This window comes from Pongo abelii, chromosome 2, assembly GCF_028885655.2.
Source record: "Pongo abelii isolate AG06213 chromosome 2, NHGRI_mPonAbe1-v2.0_pri, whole genome shotgun sequence".
NCBI lineage: Eukaryota > Metazoa > Chordata > Mammalia > Primates > Hominidae > Pongo > Pongo abelii.
The window spans coordinates 135266856-135294657 of record NC_085928.1 but is presented as its reverse complement, the minus strand read 5'-3'; the positions used below and the strand labels follow the sequence as shown (position 1 = coordinate 135294657).

Genomic DNA, 27802 nt, shown 5'->3' with positions numbered 1-27802 from the left:
TCCTTCCATGTCTAAACAATATCTATTTTTCTAATTTTAAAAAAACCCTGCACTCATATGTTTATCACAGCACTATTTATGATATTAACAATATGGAATCAACCTAAGTGTTCATCATTGGATGAATGGATTAAAAATGTGGTACATATATGCAATGGAATACTGTTCGGCCATAAAGAAGAATGAAATCATGTATTTTGCAGCAATATGGATTGAACTGGAGGCCATTATCTTAAGTAAAATAACTCAGAAAAAGAAAGTGAAATACTACATGTGCTCACTTATAATTGGGAAGTAAATAAAGTGTACAGATGGACATAGAGTGTGGAATAATAGATATGGGAAACCAGGAAAAGTGGAAGACTCGGGCGGGGGGGGCGGTGAGGGATGAAAATAAATTAATATACAATGTACACCATTCAAGTGATGGTTACACTCAAAGTCCAGACTTCACCACTAGGCAATATATCTATGTAACCAAACTGCACTTGTATCCTTTAAATTTATGCAAATTTTAAAAAACCATTATTCTATATAATCATTGTAGGCCTTCTATCAATGGATTCTGGCTACTAAGCTTCAAAATAGATTATATTTTGGAAGAGAAAAAGAGAACTAACGTGTATTGAATCCCTCATATGAGCTGGGTGTTTTATTCCCATTATTGAATTTAAATCATGCAATTTATTATTTGTGGGTTATGATCTGAATGTCTGCGTCCCCCCAAAATTGATATGTCAAAACCTAATCCCCAATATGATGGTATTAGGAGTGGGGCCTTGAAGAGGTGAATAGGTGATGAGGGCACAGCCCTCGTGAATGGGATTCGTGTCTTTATAGCAGAGGCTCAAGAGAGCTACCTTGCCCTTTCTCCCATGTGCGGACACAACGAAAAGGTGCCATCTGTGAATCACAAAATGAGCCCTTACCAGACAGCAGCCTGCAGAACTATGAGAAATAATTTTTTTGTTTATAAGCTACCCAGTTTACAGTATGGCAACCTGAATAGACTAAGACAGTATGATTATTTTCAAAATTAAAGGTGAAGAGATAGACACTAGTGAATGATGAAGACCCATATGCTTTTCACAGCTTCATGTTGACTTGTTTACCACTTAGAGTAAAGGTCTTTCAAATTTGTGACTCAGTTATTGTCTCATCCTCTTATGTTTTTCTCCTCAATAGAAAGGCATGAAATAGCAACTCAGAGTTTACTATTAATGTGGTCATTTCTTTATCAATATTAAAGTAAGGCTCAATAATAGAGTAACTCAATATTAGAGTAAGGCTTCTTCTGTGTGTGTGTGTGTGTGTGTGTGTGTGTGTGTGTGTGTGTGTGTGTGTGTGTGTGTCTTGTGTGTGTGTGTGTTTTCTTTCTTAAGGGGAGAATTTAACACTCTTCCTGGCCTCTTCTCAAGTTTGGGAAGTTAAAGGCCAGTCACCCTATCATCTTGTGATTCTAAATTATAATTAATAGTTATTCTTAATTTGTTTCAAAAACTTAACCTTAATCATAAGATATTTTTTATTGATTTTCCTTAGTACCACTAAACGTTTTATAGCCTGCCTAATGATTCAGCCTGTTTTTAAGAGGGCATCTAGACTTTTTCTTTAGAATCTTATGGTTTTGATATTCATGTAAGCAAATACAATGCAGCATTCTAAACAGATATAATGTGTATTTTTCTATAATTGTGGTGTATTTTAAATTTTGGTAACTAGCAACCGTTTTAGGAATAGAATATGAAGGCATCATCTATGACACTAGAGCACAATAAGTACAAATTTAGTGGCTTCTATGTAACTTCCATTGCTAGTCAAATATGATTCAATTGGATATTTCTTGTTATGTTTTTTTAAAAACTACTTACGGCTGAAAGACTTAATTCATTATCTTTTGCTCCTAGCCCCAAGTTTCTCCATAAATTGCGATTAACATGGGTAACATTTTCACATCTTTGCTTCTACCATGTATATATCAAAAGTGCAAATTGCTGCGTGACCATTCTAAACACTGGTATGTGGTACTGGGACTAAACTCAAACAAAGACAATAAATGTTTAATATTTACTTTCTGTGATTAACATTATTTCAATAAAGATTGATTATTTTACTTTCCCTATAGCAATATTGCCTTATAGGGCTAACTCAAATCAATAATACTTTGATAAACTTAGCAAGTACATGACATTATACTTGACCTGTAGATATTTAGCACATGTTCACCCTGCCAATGAAAAAAACTAATGTTCTTCTTCCTCACAACAACAGCTGTCCAACCATAAACTTGTTCTAGCAACTTTCTTGTCCAGTCAATACGTGCAGACATTTCTTAATCTGATACCTGGAAAGGGTAGGGGCAGGAATTTGTTATGGGGCTAGAATTTGTTTGCCTTGTACACCTTGATTTCATGTCCAGGTAATAGTGTTTCCCCCACCAATTTCTTCATTGTTTTAAAAGAAAATGGCAAAGCATGAATAAATGTACTCTCCACAGAACATTAGTCTTCCTAATTATAACTAAAGGTAAGTTATAGCTCTAACCTGGGTGGTTTGCAGATGCATCCCATCACCTTATGTTTTTCAATGAAAGAGTAACTGATTAGCAAAGATCAATAGTATAATGCTGAAAAACGGAGCCCACAAGGAAATCTTTCTCATCTTTTAGACATAAGGATACTGAGACCCAAAGTTACTTAAAAACTTAACTAAAGGTCCTAAATCTAGACAGTAAGAAGGCCACAAGACTGTAAAATTAGTGAGGTAGTTTTAGGTAATGAGGTGAATACCAACATGGTATTCACCAGTACCTGCTTGCCAAGACTCAATACAAGGTTCAGCACGCGTGGTCAGTTCTCCATAAATATTCATTGAACAAATAAATAAAGTGGAATTCTTTCTAGGATGCCAAGATTGGCAGGATGTTGGTGCTGTTTTTATAGCTAGTGTCATTGTAACTGAAATAGCCATACCATGGCAACCCAAAGTATGAAAGTATGATGACCCGAAAGTTATTGCAGACACTAGTTGCTTAACAGAGAATGTGAATGCTTATTGTGCAAGAGACTGCATCATGATAAATTCTCCTCAAATATACAAAATTTTAAAATTTGCTGTATTCAAAACATTTTGGCTATATTTACATCCTGCATCAGTATCCAACTTTGAGTTTTGAGCAGCAAGTTAGATTTCTAATGAAATATACAAGAAACAAAATTTCCAAGTTTAGCAATATTGACAACAATAAATCAGACTTAAATTCTTCCACACCATGTGGCTATGTATTATTCCTAGTGTCTATAAATATAGATTTTAGTCTACTTTTTCTTCTACCAAAATAGGCTAAATTTCAAGGTTTAAGTCCAGTACTAACTTGAAGATAATACCTAGTTGTAATCTAATAATTTTAAAACTCTATTTTTTATTTGACATACATATTTATGAAAAACTCAGATATTCATAGTCAATTTGACATGTTTTCTTTTACTGTCAAATTTGATAAAACAGACTGGTATTGAAGCCTGCTACATACTAGGGACTTTGCTTCCACAAATGCTGGGCACAATAAAAAATAAAAATTTTAAACGATGCTGGGTACAATAAAAAATTTAAAAGTTAAAAAAATTGTTGAATGGGAAGTAGAGGCCATTTGTCATAATAACATTCCAAAGATATAGCTTGATTGCTGCTTGTTGTTGTTAGTTAAAATTTGTTAGTTGTTGGTTCTTTATGAAATTGAGCATAATGGCCATAAAACAAATAAAAGCTAAAGCCCAGGTATGATGCTATTGTATGCCAAAGTTGAAAAGCCCTGCCCCAAGGTAAATGTTCTTCTCTTTTCAGTGTAATCTCACTGAAAAATGAAGCCTGTAAGTCAAATGAGGTTATCAGTCCTAAGCTTGCTTTTTTTTTGAAAATGATCTCTCTCTCTTTCTAGGGAAAGGGGATTTAATTGGAGCAAATCTATCAATTAAGGACCAAGTGATCAAGACCAATGCAGATGTAAAGGCTTTAACCTACTGTGATCTCCAGTGCATCATCCTCAAAGGACTCTTTGAAGTGCTAGACCTTTACCCAGAATATGCTCACAAATTCGTGGAAGACATTCAGCATGACCTCACATACAACCTCCGAGAAGGTCATGAGAGTGATGTAAGTCTCATTTCTAATTGGTGCTGAGACCTAATAACATTGGGCCTGGAGATCATTTGTAACAGTAAAGGCAGATGTCATGACCTCACCTTAAAAAGTCTCTGAATATCTAAGACGTGAATATTCAGCCACCAGTTAAGCAATTAAATAATTAGCTAGAAGCCAAACCTGGAGTTTGTTATTAACATTCTAGGAAAATATTTTTCATGAATGACTTCTCAACTCAGTTTCTTTCTGTTTCTTTTCATATGCTTAAAACTACAATCCATTTCAGTTATATATAACATTAGGTAGAGATGTGTGATTTCTCCAGAATTTAAAGATTTCCAGATGAAGTATATGGTTCAGTTTGCTGTGTTTGTAATTGTTCACTACTCCAGTTGCTTGACATAGATTTTGCTTAAAAATAATCTTTTATTTAGTGGTACACAAAACAGTCTATCTTAAAGTGAGTAAATATAAAAGGATTCAAGCGAAGGATTGTCACACTGAAAGCATAATGAACATTTTATGCAATTATATATTTGCTGCAAGTTTCGTATTAGACAACAGCTTTCCTGTCAAAATATGTACTATACTGCATCCTGTGATTAAGCCGATCGTGAACATGACTTCATTAGATGTCTCAGAGAGACACATGATTTAATAGGAATGATTGTTGAAAGGTAAGCCAAGGCATGCATAGCATTGTGTAACAACAAGCCTTTATATGCTGTCTTGAGCTGTCCCAGATATTTGTAACTCTTGATTTTTTTCCTATGTACTTAAGAAGCTGTGGTTTTGACCAACCCATATTGTGCAGATATTCATGTCAATCATTAATATTCTCCGCTTTGAAAGGTAGAAAGAAAACTTAAATTGTGTATTATTTTATCTTGGTTGGGGCTATCTAATGACAGTAAGTATGTAGGTAATATCCCATTCTGAGGTTCAAGATGACCAGTTTTGCATATATGCTTCTCTCCATTGTTGACAGCAAACAGCAGAGTAGGTACCAACATTTACTGGCTATGTTTTATGTGTTAAGCACTCTACCTATGTAAAGCATCTCATTTATTGCTTAAGACAAATCTTTAAGGTAAGTCTTGATCTATTTTTATGGAAGAGAAAATAAATTCAGAATGGTTAAATCACGTGTGTATGTTCACACATACTTGCAGGCAGGTGGCTGGGTCAGAGTTTCAACATAGGCATCAGAGTTTAAAACATATATTGTTTTTGTTAAATATATTGCCTCATCTTGAAATCATTTTCATGTCTTTAAAAAAAAAATCAGTAGATTGAAGTTTAAAACTACAGGTGTCTTTTGTGCTCACCATGACAGCATAAAATGACAACTGTTTTGAAAATCAAAGGTGAGTTCGGGGGTCGAAGTAATCAAAGAGAAGAAGAAATTAGCAAAGAGAGAAAAATCGCTAATATTCCTCAGCATAGAAAGTGGGAAATATTGGATCTCAATCTCTATTTTATTTCATTTGACTTATTAAGGATCCTTATCTTTTTAAAAACTTTGTGGCATACAAAATGATGTTTTCAATACGTATACATTTTGGAATGGCTAAATCACTCTAATTAATGTATGCATTTCTCACATGTTTATCATTTATTTGTGGTGAGAACACTTAAAATCTCCTCCCTTAGCAATTTTCAAGTGTACAATACATCGTTATTAACTAGAGTCACCATGTTGTACAACAGATCTCTTGAACTTATTTCTCCTAATTTAAATTCGGTATCCTTTAAGCAACATCTTTCTGATCTCTTCTGGACCTCCAGCCCCAGCTCATGGTAACCATCATTGTACTCTCTGCTTCTTTGACTTCAAGGTATTTTAGATTCAGTATATAAATGAGATCATGTAGTATTTGTTTTTCTATACCTGGCTTATTTCACTAAGCATAATGACCTCTAGTTTCATCCATGTTGTGGCAAATGACAGGATTTTCTTCTTTTTTAAGGCTGAATAGTATTTCATTGTGTATATATACCACATTTTCTTTATTCATTTGTCTGTTGTTGGACACTTAGGTTAATTCTGTATCTTGGCTATTATGAATAATGCTGCAATGAAAATGGGAGTGCATATATCTCTTTAAGATACTGATTTCATTCCTTTGGATATATACCCAGTATTAGGACTTCCAGATCATATGGTATTTCTATTTTTAATTTTTTTAAAGAACTTCCCTACTGTTTTCCATAGTGGCTATAATGATTTACATTTGCACCAACAGTGTGCAGGGGTTCCTTTTTTTTCACATCCTTGCCAAAATTTCTTTGTCGTTGTTTTTTTAAAATAGCCCTTCTAATAGGTGTGGTTTTAATTTGCATTTTCCTAATGATTAGCAATATTGAGCATATTTTCATATAACTGTTGGCCTTTTGTATGTCTTTTTCTGAGAAAAGTTCATTCTGGTCATTCATCCGTTTTAAAAATCAGGTTATTTACTTTCTTGTTATTGAGTTGTTTATGTATTTATTGTTGTTACTGAGTTGAGTTTATGTATTTTGCATATTAACTCCTTATCAGATGTATGATTTGCAAATATTTTCTCCCATTCTGTAGATTGTCTCTTGATTCTGTTGATTGTTTCCTTTTCTGTGCAGAGCTTTTTAATTTGATATAATTCAATTTATCTGTTTTTGCTTTTGTTGCCTGTGCTTTGGAGTCATATCCAAAAACATCATTGTCCAGACCAATGTCATGGAGCTTTCCCCTGTTTTCTTTTAGAGTTACATAATTTCAGTTCTTACATTTAAGTCTTTATTCATTTGGAATTTGTATATGGTGTAACATAAAGATCTAATTTTATTCTTCTGCATGTGGAAAAGGAATTTTTATCTTTGATAAAATTTTCATGATTCTTTTTCTATCTTCTAGAACATTAATTATAGTAATTTAAAAATCCCTGTATACCTGAATTCTCTCTGGAATTATTTCCATTGTCTGTTATTTTTCTCTTTTTCTGTCTCTCTCTCTCTCTGTCATTTGTTCTTTTTTGGTCATTTAGTTCTCATTTTAAAAAAGGAAAAGCGGGTGTCAGAATTTTGTTTAAATATAGATGTTGCTTATTAAAGATTGTTCATGTCATTTTCCTCAAAATAAGATTTTCTTTTCACAGGCAAATAAAGTATAAGCAAACCAACTTAATGCTGACCATAGTTTATTTTAGGCTTTATTAAGCTGGCATATTTCAATTTTGCCCTCAATCCTGAGGTCTAGCCTTTACTCCTAAAACAGCTTTTCTGGAGTCTCAGCTCAAACCATAGTATGTTTACCAAGGCTCTTGCTATTTAGCAGAGCTTGAGCTCCAGCCTCCATCTCCCCGACACCACATGACTGCTGAAATCTCTATCTTGTAATTTAGCCTTCTAGGTGCTATTTTAATCTGTTTCTTAGCGTACTACCCCTTGCTGTTCAAGTTAGGAGTTGGCTAATGCCTTAAAGGGAACATCAATGCAGTTTACTTCTCTCTGGTATTATATTCTTCAAATCCCTTATGCTTTCGTTTACCTGAACTTCTCTGTCTCCTTAGTTGGTAAGGATGGTCCTTTCTCATCTCTTCTAGTCTATCTTACAATGAAATAGCCAATGCCTGTAGAAAAATTCCTAGCCAAATGTGATGCTCTCATTGGTGCACTTCTCTTTTCTTAGGGATCATGTCCTTCAAGTCTTAGAGTTGATTTCTCTCAAATTCCTTCAAGCAGTTTCATATGGTTTGACTGTGTATCTCATCTTGAATTGTAGTTCCCATAATCCCCACATATCATGGGAAGGACCAGGTGGAGATAATTGAATCATGGGGGCAGTTTTGCTCATCCTTTTCTTGTGATAGTGAGTTAATTCTCATAAGATCTGATGGTTTCATAAAGGGCTTCCCCTTTCACTGAACACTCATTCTTCCTCTCCCTGCTGCCATGTAAGGAAGGACATGTTTGCTTCCCCTTCTGCCATGATTGTAAGTTTCCTGGGACCTCCCCAGCCATGCTGAACTGTGACTTAATTAAACTTAATTCCTTTATAAATTACCCAGTCTCAGGTGTGTTTTTATTAGCGGCATGAGAGCAGACTAATGCACAGTTATTTTACTAATTTTGTCCATTTTGATAATTACTTTTGATTGGAGGGTTAGTTCAATATAAGTTACTTCATTATGGCTGGAACCAAAAATATTGCTTCTTTTCAAAGAGGACTCCTTATGAGTTACATTTTAAAGGCAGATGGGACCTTCATTGTTTTATACTTCCTGACATTTTATCCCTCAAAACTTCTATTTATATATAACTAAGAGTCTAGGGGATACTATGCTCTCTATGGGCTAGATAAGTTTGGACCTCTCTTTCTATAAGTTTGTACCTAGGGAAAAGTCTTGTGCACTCCCCAAGCATACTGTGACTTTCAGGGGAACTTGTATTCTGATGATTACATTATGGATTCCTGTTCTCTACTCTGGTGTCAGACTAAATGTAGAACCAAGCCCCTTTCCTTGATTTTGGCAGACAAAACCAAAAATATCCAGTCACACAGGATTTTCTGTGGTTAAAGCCTTTGTGGAAATTTAAGTGATGGGTTGTGGGAGGAGGAACATTTGCAAAATGGAAATGTACACAACATAAATGTAACTTATCTATACATCCTTATTTTTAAAAGTCATGTGGCCACTCTGCCATGTTTTTTGTTTGTTTGTTATTATACTTTAAGTTCTAGGGTACATGTTCACAACGTGCAGGTTTGTTACATAGGTATACATGTGCCATGTTGGTTTGCCGCACCCACTAACTTGTCGTTTACATTAGGTATTTCTCCTAATGTTATCCCTCCCCCTCCCAACCACCCCACAAGAGGCCCCAGGGTGTGATGTTCCCTGCCCTGTGTCCAAGTGTTCTCATTTTTCAATTCCCACCTATGAGTGTCCCTGTGGTAGTTTGCTCAGAATTATGGTTTCCAGCTTCATCCATGTCCCTCCAAAGGACATGAACTCATCCTTTTTTATGGCTGCATAGTATTCCATGGTGTATATGTGCCACATTTTCTTAATCCAGTCTATCATTGTTGGACATTTGGGTTGGTTCCAAGTCTTTGCTATTGTGAATAGTGCCACAATAAACATGTGTGTGCATGTGTCTTTATAGCAGTACAATTTATAATCCTTTGGGTATATACCCAGTAATGGGATCACTGGGTCAAATGGTATTTCTGGTTCTAGATCCTTGAGGAATCGCCACACTGTCTTCCACAATGGTTGAACTAGTTTACAGTCCCACCGACAGTGTAAAAGTGTTCCTATTTCTCCACATCCTCTCCAATATCTGTTGTTTCCTGACTTTTTAATGATTGCCATTCTAACTGGTGTGAGATGGTATCTCATTGTGGTTTTGATTTGCTTTCTCTGATGACCAGTGATGATGAGCATTTCTTCATGTGTCTGTTGGCTGCATAAGTGTCTTCTTTTCATAAGTGTCTGTTGATATTCTTTGCCACTTTTTGATGGGGTTGTTTTTTTCTTGTAAATTTGTTTAAGTTCTTTGTAGATTCCGAATATTAGCCCTTTGTAAGGTGGGTAGATGGCAAAATTTTTCTCCCATTCTGTAGGTTGCCTGTTCACTCTGACGGTAGTTTCTTTTGCTGTGCAGAAGCTCTTTGGTTTAATTAGATCCCATTTGTCAATTTTGGCTTTTGTTGCCATTGCTTTTGGTCTTTTAGTCATGAAGTCTTTGCCCATGCTTATGTCCTGAATGGTATTCCCTAGGTTTTCTTCTAAGGTTTTTATGGTTTTAGGCCTAACATTTAAGTCTTTAATCCATCTTGAATTAATTTTTGTATAAGGTGTAAGGAAGGGATCCAGTTTCAGCTTTCTCCATATGGCTAGCCAGTTTTCCCAGCACCATTTGTTAAATAGGGAATCCTTTCCCCATTTGTTTTTGTCAGGTTTGTCAAAGATCAGATGGTTGTAGATGTGTGGGATTCAACCAACCACCAATCAAAATCATCAAAAAGTGGTGTCTGTACTAAATATGTACATACTTTTTTTCTTATCATAACTCCCTAAACAATACAGTATAACAACTATTTACATAGAATTTACATTGTATTAGGTATTACAAGTAATCTAGAGATGATTTAGAGTATACAGGAGGATGTGCATAGGTTATACTATGCCATTTTATATCAAGGCTTAGAGCATCTGAGGATTTTCATATCTGCAGGACGTCCTGGAACCAGTCTCTCAGATACTAAGGGACCACTGTACCTATATAATGATAATTCATTGCAAAAGTTTCAGAGTAGTCCTATGTATTAAGTTAACACAAATATAAATAAACATAATTGAATGCAAAAGTTTCATACTAGTAGTATGCATAACGTTAATAGAGGACAAAATGGAAGAATATATCCATAATGTCTAAACCCATAAGGGTTTGGTCAAAAAGTAAAAAGTATTACTGTTAGAAAAATGGGCAAAATATATGTACAGGCAATGTGTAGATGAAGAAACACAAAAGACAACAAGCAGATAAAAATATGCTCAAAAACATTAGAAATATAAAAATGAAAATAAAAAACAAAGGCGTAAACTTTTAAATTCTCAGAATACCAACCTTACGGAGAAGATTAATAAAAGTGTATAGGAACTTATGCAGTTATTGGTGGAGAATATAGTCTTGTGTATCCATTTTGCAGAAAAATATGTCACTACTTAGTCCATTTGAATATATATACAGCCTATGACCTCTCAAGTTCAAAATGTATCCAAAAATTTTTCATACAGGTCTATAACGGGTATTGTATGGGGATGTTCATTGTAGCTCTGCTTATTGTGGACAAGAGTTAAAAGCAACCTGGGTATTCATCACTGGAAGACCAGGTTCAATAAAATACGGTGCATAACAGAATTCTGTATAGCAGTGACAGTATATGTAAGTATGTAAAATGTAGGATTTATTGACAAGATAAGAAACACAATGATATCTAAAACAATACCACTTGCGTAAATTAAAATGTACTCAAATAAATCAGTGTACAATTTCATAAGCTAATTATAAACTAAAATACCAGAGGAATTTCTATACATTGAAATACCAAAGACTGTCAATACCTAAGACCAGAAGAAGAACAAAATTTGAGGATTTATGCTGTCATACTAACAAAACTTTAGAAACTAACCCTACAGTAATTCAACCAAAGAGGTATGAATGCAAGGCTGTACAATTTCAATAGAACAGGCTCCACAAACAGGCCCACACTTTATGGTCACCTGATTTATCACAAGTTGCTATAGTGAAAAAAATGGCAGTTTAGACTATCAATTAATGATGATGTATTAATTTAAAGCTTATATGAAAGAAAATAAACCTTGGCCTAAAAGTTGGCCCATGAGATACTTAAAACTCAATTCCAGATGGATTGCAGACCTAAATGAAAGAAAAAACAATAAAGTTTCTAGAAGAAAACATTGCAGAGTATCATTATGACCTTGGAATAGCAAATATTTCTTAAGGAGGGCATGGACTGTAATAACAATAAAGGAAAGAGAAATTTATTAAAATGAAGAACTTTTATTCATCAAAAGACACCAGTAACAGAATAAAAAGGGAAGCTGAAGAATGGGAGAAGATATTTGCATCACATATATTTGAAAAAGAAAGAATATCCCGAATGTAGTAAAACTCCTAAAAATAAGTAAGAAAAAGACATATACTTCAGTTTTTAAAATGAGGAAAACATGATCAGGCACTTTTCAAGTGGTTGATATCCAAATGGCCACTTGCCATTATCCAAATGGCATATCCAAATGGCCAACAAAGTTTTATCATTTACTTCTTGTACACCTCTTCCCTCCTCAGTCTTTTCTCTAAGTTAGTAAATGACATCATCATCTACTCTATTGCTCATAGTAAAAGAATTTAATAAATTATAGTGAGAATGATATGATTAGTATCAAGATAAGTAATTGAGATTAGCAGAAATAGCACCCAAGATGCTAAAATAATTAAAAGGAAATATGAATAGGTAACTCCAGAAAAGTTTTGAAGGCATTACTTAGATTTTCTTTTCTTTTATTCTGCTTCTCCATATTTCAATAATGCTGGAGAAATCTTTAGCAATTCATAAGTTTTACTTGTCAATTTAAGGAAGAAGATGCCATCTAGGAATTTCATAGTTAGAGAAGTCAGTGCCTGGCTTCAAATCTTCAAAGGACAGACTGATTCTCATTAGGAGCTAATGCAGCTGGTGACTTTAAGTTGAGGCTAATGCTCATTTGTCTTTCCAAAAATCCTAGGGCCCTTAAGAAGTATGCTAAATCTTTTCTGCCTGTACTCTATAAATGGAACAACAAAGCCTAGATGTAGTACATCTGTTTACAGCATGGTTTACTGAATATTTTAAGCCCACTGTTGAGACCTAGTGCTCAGAATATAAGATTCCTTTCAAAATATTACTGCTCATTCATTGACAGTGTACCTTGTTACCCAAGAGCTCTGATGGAGATATGCAAGGATATTAATGCAGTTTTCATGCCTGCTAACACAACATCTATTCTGTAGCCCATAAATCAGGTGTAATTTCAACTTTCAAGTCTTATTATTGAAGAAATACATTTTGTAAAGCTATAGCTGCCATAGATAGTGATTTCTTTGATGGATCTGGGTGAATTAAGTTGAAAACACTCTGGAAAAATTTTAGCATCCTAGATGCCATTAAGAATATGTGTGATTCCTGGGAGGAGGTCCAAATATCAACATTAACAGGAGTTTGGAAGAAGTTGACTTTAACCCTCATGGATGACTGAGGGGTTCCAAACTTAAATGAAGGAAGTCAGTGCAGATTTGGTGAAGATAGCAAAAGAACTAGAATTAGACGTGGAGCCTGAAGATGTGACTGAATTGCTGCAATTTTATGATAAAACTTTTAACATTTAAGAAGTTGCTTCTTTTTTTATTTTATTTATTTATTTATTTATTTATTTATTGAGATAGGGCCTCACTCTGTTGCACAGGCTGGAGTGCAGTGGCATGATCACAGCTCATTGGAGTCTTGACCTCCTGGGCCCAAGAGATCCCCCAACCTCAGCCTCCCATGCACGGGCATGCACCACCACACCTGGCTAATTCTTTGTTATATTTGTAGAGATGAAGTCTATATTGCTTAGGCTGGTCTCAAACTCCTGGGCTCAAGCAATCCTCCTGCCTCAGCCTCCCAAAGTGTTGGGATTACAGGTGTTAGCCACCATACCCAGCCAGGAGTTGCTTCTTATGAATGCGTGAAGTGGTTTCTTGAGATGGAATCTACTCATGGTGAAGATGTTGCAAACACTGTTGAAATGACAACAAAGGATTTAGAATATTACATGAACTTAGTTTATAAAGCAGTGGCATGGTTTGAAAGGCTTGACTCCAATTTCGAAAGAAGTTCTACTGTGGGTAAAATGCTATCAAACTGTGCTGTATGGTACAAAGAAATCACTTATGAAAGGAATAGTCCAATTGATGTTGCAAACTTCATTGTTGCTTTATTTTCAGAAATTGCCACAGCCACCCCAGCCTTCAGCAGCCACCACCCTGATTAGTCAGCAGCCATCAACATCAAAGCAAAACCCTTCACCAACAAAGAGATAACAACGTACTGCAGACTCAGATGATTGTTAACATTTTGTAGCAATACATTTTTGGTTTTTTTTTTTTTTTTTTTTTTTTTTTTAGATGAAGTCTCACTTTTGCTGCCCAGGCTGGAGTGCAATGGCACGATCTCGGCTTACCGAGATCCATCTCCCTGGTTCAAGTGATTCTCCTGCCTCAGCCTCCCGAGTAGCTGGGATTACAGGCATGTGCCACCATGCCCAGCTAATTTTGTATTTTTAGTAGAGATGGGGTTTCTCCATGTTGGTCAGGCTGGTCTCAAACTCCCTACCTCAGGTGATCTGCCTGCCTCAGCCTCCCAAAGTACTGGGATTACAGGCATGAGCCACTGTGCCCGGCCAATAAAATATTTTTTATTAAGATATGTATGTTGTTTTTAGACATACATAAGTCTATTAAGGCACACTTAATAGACTACAGTATAATGTAAACATGACTTTTATATCCACTGGAAAACAAAAATTTCATATGACTCACTTTACTGAGGTAGTAACTTTATTGTAGTGGTTTGGAAGTGGTCTGAGATATACCTGTATCATAACTCAGTTTCAGGGGATTCATTGACCCTTTCAATATCATATAGAGAGTCCATAAAATTCCAATTAAAAATATACATGTTAAAATATCCTGAGGGAAATATAGTGGCCCTTGTCTTCTTTTGCAGATTCATGTGTAAGTAGACACACACACACACACACACACACACACACGTGCACACACACAAATATATAACCCAGCAACCTGCAAAGAATGCCTGGGATAAACATCATAACAGCTGCCATTTCTGATTGCTTTCTCTGTGATAGACACTGTGTATGCATTATCTGGTGAAATCTTTATGACAGTCATGCAACTTGGGTACAGTTATATTCACCAGCTGTACAAAGTATGTGTATCCTTTGTCAGGAATAAGCTGAACTCTAATGTATGAGTCAACTTGCCGTCAGTAGCCCATGGGGGCAGGGAAGAATGTGTTTGTGGGAGCACGGGGGGCATGGTGGGAGTGGGAGCTGAAACATACCTACCTGATCATGACAAATGAGATTCAATATAGTGATTCTCCCTGCCTCCACTTGTATCCTCTAATGACCTCAAGGCTACAGGAGTAATCTTTGTAAAATATAAATCAAACTGTGTCATTTTGCTGCTCAAAATAGATCCCCATGGGCTGGTAGTAACATCAAGACTTCTTATCGTAACTTTCAAAGTTCTAAGCCTTCCTTCCCCAGCCTGCCTTTCAAAGTCATCTGATGCCATCTTGCCTCCAGCATTACACTCCAGCAAACTGGCCTGCTTTCCCTTCCTTAGGGAGGCAGGCTCCGCCCACCTCACTCCCTCCCTCCCCTCCTCCCCACCTCTGCTGCCTCAGGGTCTTTGCATTTGATCTTCTTTCTTCCTGTTGTGCTACTCCTCTGCCCTTACCTGACAGTGTGCTCTGGAGTTTGCCCTCTCCCAGTTATCCTCTGTTATATCACCTTGTTTGTCTTTTTTCATGGCATTTAGCAGGATCTAATATTATTTTAATTTGTATATTTTCTTGCTCATGATTAGTTTCTCCTACCAAAACCTATTTTATGAAACCTTTGTCTTGTTCTATACTATAGCCCCAGTGCCTAGGTCAGAGCCTAATGCAGAGTCAACATTTAATATATATTCAGTGAATGAATGAACAAATGTCAATAAGTTTACTTTGGTGCCTGGAACTAATGTTAAGTTTTAAGAAAATGAAGAAAGTCCTGAAGACAGCGGCCTCTATGGCCAGGAAGTAGAGTCTAAAATGAGAAGCAAAAAACAATTTAGGATTATATCTGTTAGAAATAGCAAAGCCAAAAAAAGTATCAATACTAGGATTTGAAAGAACAAATTGAAAGAACGGCTAAATTGAATAACAACATTTTTCACTTCCCGTAAGTTCAGGAAAAGAGATTTTCAAAAGCAACATGAGGAATTTAAGCTGAATAATGGGGGAAAAATAAAGATTGCAATCTGAGTAATATTTCTCCAGGTGGTTTGACATAAGTAGGGTTAAAATAAAAGATCTGCCTTCAAATCTCAGCTAACGCGCCCATTTTCTACATCTAATTTCCATGAACTATTGAATTACGTCTACTTGAACCTCTTGGCACTGGGCAATTTCTTGTGTAATTAAGCTGTGCTGTATCCATGAGATTCAACTTCATGATTCCTTCCTTAGATAAAAACAAGCCTGACTAGATCTTTCGAATGAAGTTTTTGATTTGCAAACATCTCTTGATGCCTATGTGACTATATTACGATTTAATTCAATTCAAGAATGTACTGAAAAGGGAGCTATTCCAAGAAGACACTTATTTTAAATTTAGTCCCCATTTCAGTCTGAAATAAAATTGGGCTGCTTAGAAGCAATTTTCTTGAAAATTATTTATCAAATATTAATAATTTTTTAAATCATATCTGACAGCCCAGATACTTAATTCTTCAAAAGTAGCCTGCGTGTAGGTGTGCATCTGCTAGCAGAGTCCTGCATAATAACAGAACATAATTAATTCTTCACTTTTCTGAGATAATTGTTCTTAGAAAATTGCATACTAAAGGACTCACATGTCATTTTACCATGTCAGCTTTCCTTGTTATCTCAGGCCCAACAAGTGTTTTGTCAGTTGTGTATTTTAAAATACTCTCCCTCAGGAAGCAAAAACACTTCCATGAAATATCTTGCAGTGAACTGTTTTACACTTTTATGCTGCTTAAGAAAATGTTAGATAGGAAAAGCTCATTAAATAATGGCCTGGGAACTGTACTTGGATCCAGTATTTTTTGTTGTTGTTGCTGTTGTTGTTTTTCGTTTTTTGTTTTTGAGATGGAGTCTCGCAGCATCGCCCGGGCTGGAGTACAGTGGCACGATCTCGGCTCACTGCAACCTCTGCCTCCGGGGTTCAAGTGATTCTCCTGCCTCAGCCTCCCAAGTAGCTGGGATTACAGGCACCCGTCACAGTATGTTTTTTATATTCTGAAACTTTCCTCCTACTGATGTCTTTCAGTAGATTCAGAAGTGATTTTGGCAAACATAGTATCTTGAAGGAAGAGATCGTGTTTTGATTAGCATCTCCCGAGCCTAGTTTTGTGTTTATGTTCAGGTATTGAGGAAATAAAGATCAATTTGGACTTCTTGCACCTGTTAATACATCCTACTTCCTGACTGCCGCAAAATGACTCTCAGTGCCCCTTCTCTTCTTAGTGATTGCCTAAGATGACAGCTTCATTCCTTTTATTATTATCCACTTTCTTCCCATCTTCATTGTTTTCTCAGTGAGGACTAGACTCTACTGGACTCCACTGGAGTCCAAGGTCATGTTCCCTTCTAACCCTGAAGTTCTAGACTCCTACCTCAGAGAAATGAAAGCCTGATACTCCATAAACCAAAGGAAAGAAGTTACTTTCACCCTTTCTCAAATTATATTTAATTTTTTTTAATTCTTATTTTAAGATAGAACTAGTGTGGGACATTGCAAAAGGGCCATCCTGGGAATCCTGTTAAGTTTGGAGGTAATTCAGAATGAGGACATTGATTGTAAACAATAGAAATTCAACTCAAATATAGCATTAAAAGAAGGGGAGATTTAATGTAAGAATTCCAAGTATCTAATGGGATCAAATAAAACACATGCACACATACCACACGTACCTTACCCCTGTAAGGAACTCTTACAGTCAGGCTCTCAAACTCTAATGTTATCTCTCCGTTTCTTACTTTTCCTTTTCTCTGCATTTCCTCTTCATTCTTCTCTCCTTCAGTAGACTTGACATCTTATTTCCTGCATCCAAATGGCAGAATATGATCTCAGACATCAGCTCTTCAATTTAAATAGGAGCACAGTAATTAGTTGATTACTAATTAATCAATTCTTAGTTGATTACTAATCAATCAATTCTTAGTTGATTCTAGATTCTTGTGGAAAGACTCTGAGTGGTTCAGATTTAAGTCATGTGCCCATCCAGCTTTCACTAATTATTGTGAGTGGCAGAGTGATCGGGGGCTTCAAGGATGAAGAGAGATCACCCTGTAGTAGCATGGTGGTTTCCATGGAATCCCTGAGGGCTGAAGAGTTGAGATAAGAGACAAGAACGAGAAAGAGGGTGGGTAGGCAGATGTAGCTGCTGGACACATAAAGCAAAGATAGAAATTGTATGAATTGTGGGTCTCCTTTGTGCTGTGGCATTATAGTTTGTCTCCATGCAATCATATCTCAGCAACATTTTCATAGAAACCCAATCCCTTTAAAAAAAAATATATTAAAATAAAAGCATATTAAATAGGGAGCACATAAAAAGGTTTAAAACATGCTGCAGTGGCTCATGCTTCATCTTTTCAGGGTTGTCTCCTGTGTGGCCTCTTGTTAGTCAAAGAGCACGACATATACCCTGCAAAGAGATCAACCACATTTTTAGTGGCATCTGGATATTACAACTTATGTTTGCAAGTTGAACAGTGAGCAGTTAGATTTTTAAGTTTGTTTATGGGGAAGGGGAGTTTAGTTGGGCTGGGAAAGGGAGAGAAAGAAAAGGACACCTGCCATACCATGAACAAGACAAAAAAGTTTTTCTTTCCTTTCTTCCCTGGTTGCATCCATCCTGAAGAGAACAGCAGATGTTCAGCCTTAAATAAAGTGTTAAATTTGCATATACACACACATACCCACAAACAGGCATGGCTCCACTTACATGTATTCCTTGAGAATGAAAAACAACGTACTGCTTATATCCACCAGGAATCCGCATACCTGCTCTACAGTTACTTGGCAGGAAGAGGGGGATGTGGAGCAAGGGTTGTCCATTCCATGCTACATTCTGGATAGTTGTTTAGGCCTATGAAGTGCAGTGTTTGCCCTCTGTAGAGTTCTTCTGCAGGCTGGGTTACCAAAGTCACACACTCACGACAAAGGCTCCATGAAAAGAGGATGATGTACATACTGTTGATAGTATAGTAGCTCCTAGGAGCCAAGCTGCATGCTAACCACTTTACAAACATTAACTTATTTTATTCTCACAACAACTTTAGAAATAAGTTGTATAAGTTTATGCTCTAGATAAGGAGACTAATTAAGGATGAAAGAGGAAAGAAAAACTGGTCCAGAATCCTTTAGCAAGTAAGCAAGGGAGATCAAGAACTGGAATTTAAGTCCCAAACCACCTGACTTCAAAACCCAGTTGAAACTTAGTATAAGTTTATCCATCAAAACAAAGTTATTGATTCATGGTCAGTTGCCTAATCCTGTGATTACTGAATGCCAGCTAAGTTAATGGAGCATTCATAGGAAACATGTTTCCATGGGAAAATCAGCTTCATGAGCCAAATACCTAAGTAAAAAATGAAGCACAGCACTTTTTGATAATTTATTAAGCTGTACACTTTTGATTTATGCACTTTTTTCTGTATGCTATACTTCAATTAGAAAGTTTTTAAAAAATGAATTATAAGAATTCTACCAAGTTACAAGTGAATAATTCAGTTGTGCACATATGATTTCCTTGAGAACAGTTACTATATTTTAATTCATTTTTGCAATTCTTTTTTTAATGGGATTGCTGGTACAAAGTATGTGCTTGATGAAAGCTTATTGGAATTTAATCACTTCATTTGTGTGTGTGTGTGTGTGTGTGTGTGTGTGTTAATGTCCACAGAATAACAGAATGTTAGAACACAAAGGCACTTTATATACCATCCAGTAAAGCTTTTTCTTTGGTGATATGGTCTGGCTCTGTGTCTCCACCCAAATCTCATCTTGTAGTTCTCATAATTCCCACTGTTGGGGGAGGGACCAAGTGGGAGATAACTGAATCATGGGGGCAGGTCTTTCCTGTGCTGTTCTTATGATAGTGAATGAGTCTCATGAGACCTGATTGTTTTATAAGAAGGAGTTTCCTGCACAAGTTCTTTTTGCCTGCTGCTATCCCTGTAAGATGTGACTTGCTCCTCCTTGCCTTCCACCATGATTGTGAGGCCTCCCCAGCCATGTGGGACTGTAAGTCCATTAAATCTCTTTCTTTTGTAAATTGCCCAGTCTCAGGTATGTCTTTTTCAGCAGCATGAAAATGGACTAATACAATTGGATAACAAGTAGCATAAAAATTCAGTCACTGATTAGATATATAATATAAGTGAATTATATACCTACGTTAATCAGAATATCTCCTTTGCAGAGAGGACTTTCACATTTGGATAAATCTCCCATGGACATCAAGCATATGTTTCAAATAAGATTTAGTCAAATAAACAAAATACATCTCATCTTTTTTTACTTTCTATTGTCAACTGAATATTTAGTAGCATACCTACTTGCTACATAGAGGTAAGAATGTCAATGTTATTAAGTATTATGAGCAAGGTAATTTGTTTATATTACCTTATTTAATTTAACTTTTAATCCTTGCATTGTTTCTGGGAGTTTGGATTATTTTTTGGCTTCCCAAACAAGGGAACTGAATATCCAAGTAGTTTACTGCCTGAGATTACAAAATTAGTGAAAGAATCAAACAGAATAAAATCAAGTCAAACTCATGGTCTTCTGCATACAAGCCTAATACATTTGTCCACTAACATAATCTGCCACAAATCAGAGAGAAATGGGTTAGTCTTCTTCTGATTTATAGCATAAGCTATACTGAATTTCTGGAATAACATTCACTTTAATTTTCTTTAACTTAATTCTATTGCTCGTCATATCTCATCAGAAACCTACTGGAACTAAACATTTTAGGAAAGACATCTGATTAACAAGAGGACAAGTAAGGTGACAAAATAGCCATACCTTGGCCATTTGACTTGCCCGCTCCCCTTGTATTTGTGCTCTTATTTGCTCATAAATCCATCCATTTATTAAATAACCCTATGGTCACAGACTGGCTCTGGGAGAATTTCTTCCAACTCAAGTATACGTTTTTCAGTCTGCTATTTACATTATTGTTCTTCATCCTTCCCTTGCTCCGTCTTTAAGAGTAAATTTGTGAAATCACCATTCCACTATCATTTCAAATGTACAAAACAGTATTTTACTTTCTTCCCAGACTGTTTCATTCTTGTAAGAAGATGCAAGTCTTCTTATTAGTGGAAATAAATGAAAATCTCTTTGGAGTGTGAATGTATCATATTTGCCAACCAGTAACACATTCTGAGAACTTCTTGTATACACACACAAACTGATGCACACACATACATTTATGTAGAGGGATTGAGAACATAAGTGAAAGAAGCAATGTCTTCAATTTAGATTTTCGCTCACATTTTTCAGTCAACCTGCAAATACTTTACCTGTGGATATGTTAGGACTTTTTAAAACATAATTCTATTATGCTTTCTGTCCAAGAATTATGCTTTCAGATAATTGTCCAGGATTTTCAGAATAATCCTGAATGTTTTATCGTGGTAAATATTTCACTGTTTGAGGCTGTGCCAGGATAATAACATTTCACAGGTCATCCTTAGGCATGTGGGGCATTTCTTCTGTTGGCCCTCTAAATCCCAAACCAGTTAGCCCTTTAATCCCAGTTCTAAAACTCAACTGTTAGATTTAGTGCATGGTATGATTAAAACTGTGTACATGAGCTAAGTTGATGGAAATTAAATTAAAATTTAAAACAAATTGCAAAATCCCAGGATAAACATATTTAATAGTGCTTTTCCCACAAAATTCCCCAAAAGGGTGTAGACAGCACAGAGGATGACATATGGTGGAGGCAGTCTGCTTACAACGCAGCACAGACTGTACTCAGCAGGCAGATCTGGAGGCCTCCAGTTTGATCAGATTCAAGGCATCTATTTGCTCACCATTTAAACCCAGCATGCCAGGATGCCAAAAGAGCGGCAGCTTTGAGTGGAGGAAACAGCAGCCAAGTCATCAGAAATACAAAGCAAGCTGAATGCCAAATTAAGGGGAAAACTGAAGTACCTCGAAATTATGAATGTGAAGGCCAGCATGTGGTGATGACAACTCTGTAAGGGTCGGGGGACCCAGGAAGATGCATTTCTGTCAAATGAATTGGGATTCAAAGGGTTTGGTTTCCAGGTCATTGAAGAAAATAATTAAGGAAAATTCTGATACGAATGTATACAACATACTAAACATTTAATGATGTGGTAATTCCACTTGTATTTTCCACTGTTAAGATTAATGTCTTTGAAAGCAGAACATATGATGACTGATTTGTGTGACTGCACTTTGCCAGCATTCACAAACAGTCCCGAGTCTGATTATTGCTAATGAAGCATACTTATATCCTAGGTTATACAGTTTACATTTTCCTTTGAGGCTATTATTCACTCTTCCATCTTGATAGTACAAAATGTTAGCATCATATATAGAGAACAACGAAATAGGATTCTATCAAAAAGAGCAATGAAGAGGATCCAGAAATCTGACTATTAGACTCAATACACATACAACTAAGGCCAGAATTGTTCCTCCAAAGAATCTAAAGCTTTGAGTTTCTTGCAACCCCCAAAGAAACAACTAAACAAGCACAGTTTGATCCAAAAGATTGGAAGCTTAAAGGGCCAGAATTGCACAAATTTTTGTAAATATTCATTGAGGCATCATCCTTCCAATTGGGTCACTTGTCTATATTTTGCTAAATGAAAATAATAGTCTTAAGGGAGAGAAAAGCTTGTTCTGAAAAGAGGCTTCATGTGTATAACTAAATGAATGATGACTTTGTACAGAATCTATAAATAACTAAATTAGGTAGTTCTGTATATTCAGAAGTTATGCCCATTCTAAGTGAATATGCCTTGTTCACTGTTCACATTTTTACAAAGAGAAGCTCCTCATATCCCTGTGATTTTTCCCAAATTTGGAAATGCTGACTTTGTGACCAGGTTGCCATGTGATAACTCTAAATGCTTGTCCAGATAGTACAATTTCAGGAAAAGAACCATTGATTCACCCTTCTTCCCACAAATCTTGTCCCTAATTTCCTCTCTGTTTATTTCAAAAGGTTAAGAAAATGTCTATCCTATGATGAAAACTCAGGCTCAAAATATAAACTCACTTTAAAAATTAATATAAAATACATGAGACTGTGTAAATAACTGGAGAATAATTTCTCCCCCACGGAAAACATGCTCCACATGGAAACATTCTTGAGAAAGAGACCCAGGGAAGGAAACTAGAGATTTATCAGGCATATTTTATTTATGACATAATTCTTGTTCTGGGAAATTCCTTCTTTAGGAGAACTATTGAGGGAGCAAAAATGTCAAATCAGATGTGTTTCATTCTAAATTTCAGTGGCTTGTAATCCCATTACAAATTCTCTCAAAGACTTGTTTTTAGTCAATATATAACTAGCCAGTAACATCTTCCTTCTGATGCTCCACACACCAACTTTGAGTACAATACTGTAGTATAAGAAGATTGGCCTCACGTCTACTAACTAACTGTGAGAATATCTTCCTCACCTGAAAATGATTATTTGGTAAAAGTGCTAATACTATGATGAATAATATTCTTCAATCTTAAGTTTCAAGATTTCTTTAAGTAAAAAACTTATGCATTTAGTCATGTGAAGGATGCCTATCACCCCACTATCATGACCCTCTATTAGCCCTCTTCTTATTCTGTGGCTAATTGAGCTTAACCGAGGCAATATATCTCAAATCAGCAAAGTAGTTTATTTCAGTTTGCTTGTTCAAACACTATCTTCAACAGACAAGGAGGTTCAACTTTTTTGTTGCAGTGTATAATTGACAATGGGCTTCCTAGGCCGCAAATTAGGCATTTCGCATTAACGCTGAAAGTGCCACAGGGAATTGTGATGCGCAAACTTCTCGCACCAAAGTGAGCATCTTTCTTAACCGACCTGGTTTGAAACCTAAATACTCGGTGGGTATCCTGAAAATCTTACGAAACCGTCTATTGTGTTTCTTTACAATTACACAGCAGCTGACTTTACAAGCTAAGTAGGAGCCATTGTACCCTAATCAGAAGAGGGTCACTGAGGGGCATGGGATCTCAGCTTAATATAATGAATTTAAACAATGTAAATTATTTTCACACAGATTACCCTGCTGAATTCCCAAATCATTGATTTGGGGCGTAGCTTCTTAAGCTTGAAATCTTTAAAACTCTTACATCATTGCTGAGAGATTTCTAGTCATTTTTCTTCACATAATAGTGTATATTTTTCTTTTTCCTTCTAGAATGATATGAGCCACATATTAATAAATAACCCTCTTTCCCTCAAAATCATCCTGCATTTTCCAAGCTTTTAAATAGGTATCAAGAAACTTCTTTGGATTTTCTTTCAATTTCAAAGCCTTTTAGTTTAGGTAATTGCATCCAAAGATAATCATTCTTGAGTTGATTTGTGTATATTATCAATGTCTTATTGACTGTACTCACACCCATGAACAGTTTTACTTTATTTAAGTAAAGCATATGAAGGGATTGAGAAAGAAAAATATGGAATGCCTGGCCATTTCTTTATATAAAGTATTCTTCCTAGTGTGCAAAGAAAAGTGTGTTTTGTGGCATGGCATGATAGCCCTTTTGCTGGGAGAACAATTTTAGGAAAACAGGTATTTAAGTATATGGCCTATTTATTAAGACATTGTACATATTTATTAATTGCAAGTAGGACAGACCCATGCATGTGAATGTTCAGATAATCATCACCCAGCCAAATGATTGATGTAAAATATCATAATGCTCATTCCCAACATGAATTCAATTCAAAGAAAACTTTTATTCATAATCAATATATCAATAAAGTATAATTAATATTTATAAACAAGAATTACTCTTGATGCCAGACACTGGACTGAGAACTTAACAATGAATGTGAGGATTTTTTTGGTTTTCTTTCTTTTTTTTTTTTTTTAACTGTAATTTCTATGTGAGAATTCTTTGTGGAAGGGGACCCTAAAGTTGAAGGGATATGAGGCTTACACTGCCCAACAGGCTCCAAATGCTTTCTCTCTGGAGAAATGAGAGGCCTGGAAGGCATGACACTATAACCTCTAGCATGACACTAACACTTCTAACAGGAATGCTTAGAATTATGGCCAGGTGGAAGCAACAAACAAGGAATCCAGAAAGAGTTTCAGTGAGAGAATTGAGAGAGATGCATGATTATTATTGCTAATAAAATTAAAAAGGAGGGTTAATCTTAAGATGTCTTACTAAGAGTTATCAAATGCATCCTCTTCTTTAAATCTATTGATTTATTATTTACATTTAGGAAATACAAGTGCAGATTCCTTACATTCATATATTGCATAGTGGTGAATTCTGGGCTATTCGTGTAGCCATCACCTAAATAGTGAACATTGTACTCAATAAGTAATTTTTCAACCCTCACCCCCTCACACCCTTTTTTCATCTCCAATATCTATTGTTCCACTCTGTATGTCCATGTATACCCATTGTTTAGCTCCCAAGTGAGAATATGCAAGTATTTGACTTTCTGTTTCTAAGTCACTTCAGTTAGGATAATGGCCTCCAGTTACACCTATGTTACTGCAGAAAACATAATTTTATTTTTTTATGGCCTAGTAGTATTTCATGGTTTATATATACAGTTTAGGATTCATAGGCCCATTTTCTTCATCTGATCCTCCACTGATGGGCCTATGAATTCAAGATTGATTCCATATCTTTGCTATTGTGAATAGTGCTGCAATAAACTTATGAATGCAGATATCATTTTGATGTAATGATTTCCTGCCCTCTCGGTGTATACCCAGTAATGGGATTGCTGGATTGAATGATGGTACTATTTTTAGTCTTTGAGAAATCTCCATACTCTTTTTCATAAAGATTGTACTAGTTTTCATTCCCACCAACAATGTATAAGCATTCCTTTTTCTCCACATCCTCAACAACATCTGTTGTTCTTTGACTTTTAATAATAGCCATTCTCACTAATGTAAGATGGTATCTCATTGTGGTTTTAATTTGAAATGCACCCCTTTTAAGGGTCTTGAAAGACACACACAAAAAAAAATTAGAATTACATTTTAATTACATTTGGTTTCTATACTGCATTTCTCTTAAATGTAACAAAATGTCAAATGTGGCCAACTGGATCTCCATTCAGTTTTCACATATATATCTCATTTAATTCTCAAAACAACTCCAGTTATTGCCATCACTTTTGAGAAGTGGAAATGAATGTTCCCAAAATTTGACTGTAAGACTAGTTCTGGCCATTAAAATGTAAATAGAAGTGATGTGTCACCCTAGGCTGGGGTAGTAATGTGCCCAGTATGCCTTCCCCATACTGTCTCCTGAGCAGTATGGGGAAGCATTGGATAATACCAGAAAAATCCTGAGACCACAAAATAGAAGAAGCCTAGGTCCCTGAATCACCTAGGGATTATGTTAGCGGAGAACTGCTGGACATACAACACTGTAAATGACTGAGAAATACAGTTCTTTTGTGTAAAATTTAGAACATTATTGTTAACCCAGCATTACCTCCTCTATCATAATTAATATGTTTCCTAAGGTTACATAGCTAATAATTGACAGGACTAGGAAAATCTTAATCACTATGCTACCCGACCTCCTAAGTGGGTTCCATCCCCTGGCACACAGACCTTTTACTCTAACATACAGCAATGGAGAGTTTGGGGGTGCCTCCTACACTATGAACTCAGTAGCTGACTCTCCAGCTCCCGTCCATAAACTCTAAATTCAGAGCTCAATTACTTAACTTGTACTTCTGTATCAGAAGTGATACCATTTACCTAGCAGAAAAGAATTATCCTCTAAGTCTTAATAGTTAGTCTTGATCTCAAAACTCAGGGTGAAATTGGAAAATGTTAAAATATCGTCAGTTCTTTCATTAAAAACGTCATTTCTAAGTTACACAACAAGCAAAGGAAATATAGTAGAGACTGTGTTACTCACTTAGGGTTTCAGGCCATCCTCAAAAAATCTCTTCTTTAGATTAAATGGTGGTGAAATGTCAGATTTGTTTACTTGAACATTAGTGCTCCCTTATTCAAAGCCTATCCTTTCTCCAGAGGTTTCCATTTACTGTTCCCATTACCACCTGCCATGGGTGTTATTTACTATTTATGGGCACCTCCAGATGAGTCTACAAGAGGAAGAAACAGATCAGAAATGAGAAAGAGACCTGCTGATTTGCTGTGTCTCTATTATATGACACTTATTATGATTTTGCAGGAGTAGACATTTTAACTATGAGAGTCGTGGGTTTATTTGTGAGTACGCTTCATTCATATTCTCTTTATCCCAAACAGTCACCAATACTGGTTATGCTGCTGTCCAGTGAATAAGATAAAATATGGAATGATCTCTTTTTCTGAATGGGAACACATGTTCCTCCAATCTGCTTTGTGACTTAATCAGTGTCATTATTATTGAGGCAGAAGATATCTTGAATCAGTCAGAAAGAAGAGCCTTATAATACACGTCTCACTTCCCAATTGAGCATTCAGCTGTAGATAATGTTCCTGCTGGAGTATTTAGTGTCTTATGAGATTCCTTATTGAGAGGATATTTTCAGACTCAAACAAGGGCTTGTAAATTCTGATCTATGCACCACGTAAACAATGCAAATAGATTTCCTATCTTCCCTGGGCCACTGTTGTACTAGATTACAGTTTAAGTTTCATAGGTCCAGGCTGTGGGTTCTGCGATGTTTGCTTCTTTCCTGCTTTACAGTAGTCAACTTACTGGTGGTTCAGCCTCTTGAAAGAAGCTTGAGAGTAAGCTTCCTTCTGCCTCAACAGGACGGAAAAACCACTCAAAATCCTTCCAAAGGTGAAGCATTAGCATCCCATAAAAGGCTGGGTCCCAAACATTGTTACTGTAGTATCTTCCATCAGGATTCAGAGGCATTTAATGAGTTAGAGAAATAGATGCAATAAATCAAAGGACTGCCTTCCCAACTACAATAATTAGTGGAAATTCTAATATTAGGAACTTTTACCATTGAGGAATTTAAGAATTTAAGGCAATTATAGGTTGAATAGCCAAAGTCAGGTATGAGCCTATGAGAGCTCTTA

The 27802-nt window shown here is 36.0% G+C and overlaps 1 protein-coding gene across 12 annotated transcripts in view; it reads left to right on the top strand.

Annotated features, from left to right (window-relative positions):
- Positions 1 to 27802, top strand: part of KCNH8 (potassium voltage-gated channel subfamily H member 8) — a 395129-nt gene that overhangs the window by 317654 nt on the left and 49673 nt on the right. For all 12 annotated transcript variants that reach the window (XM_054552527.2, XM_054552526.2, XM_054552530.2 and 9 more), the window contains one exon: positions 3938 to 4152. In XM_054552527.2, coding sequence (XP_054408502.2) covers positions 3938 to 4152 — 215 coding nt within the window. The remainder of the gene's footprint in view (positions 1 to 3937; positions 4153 to 27802) is intronic.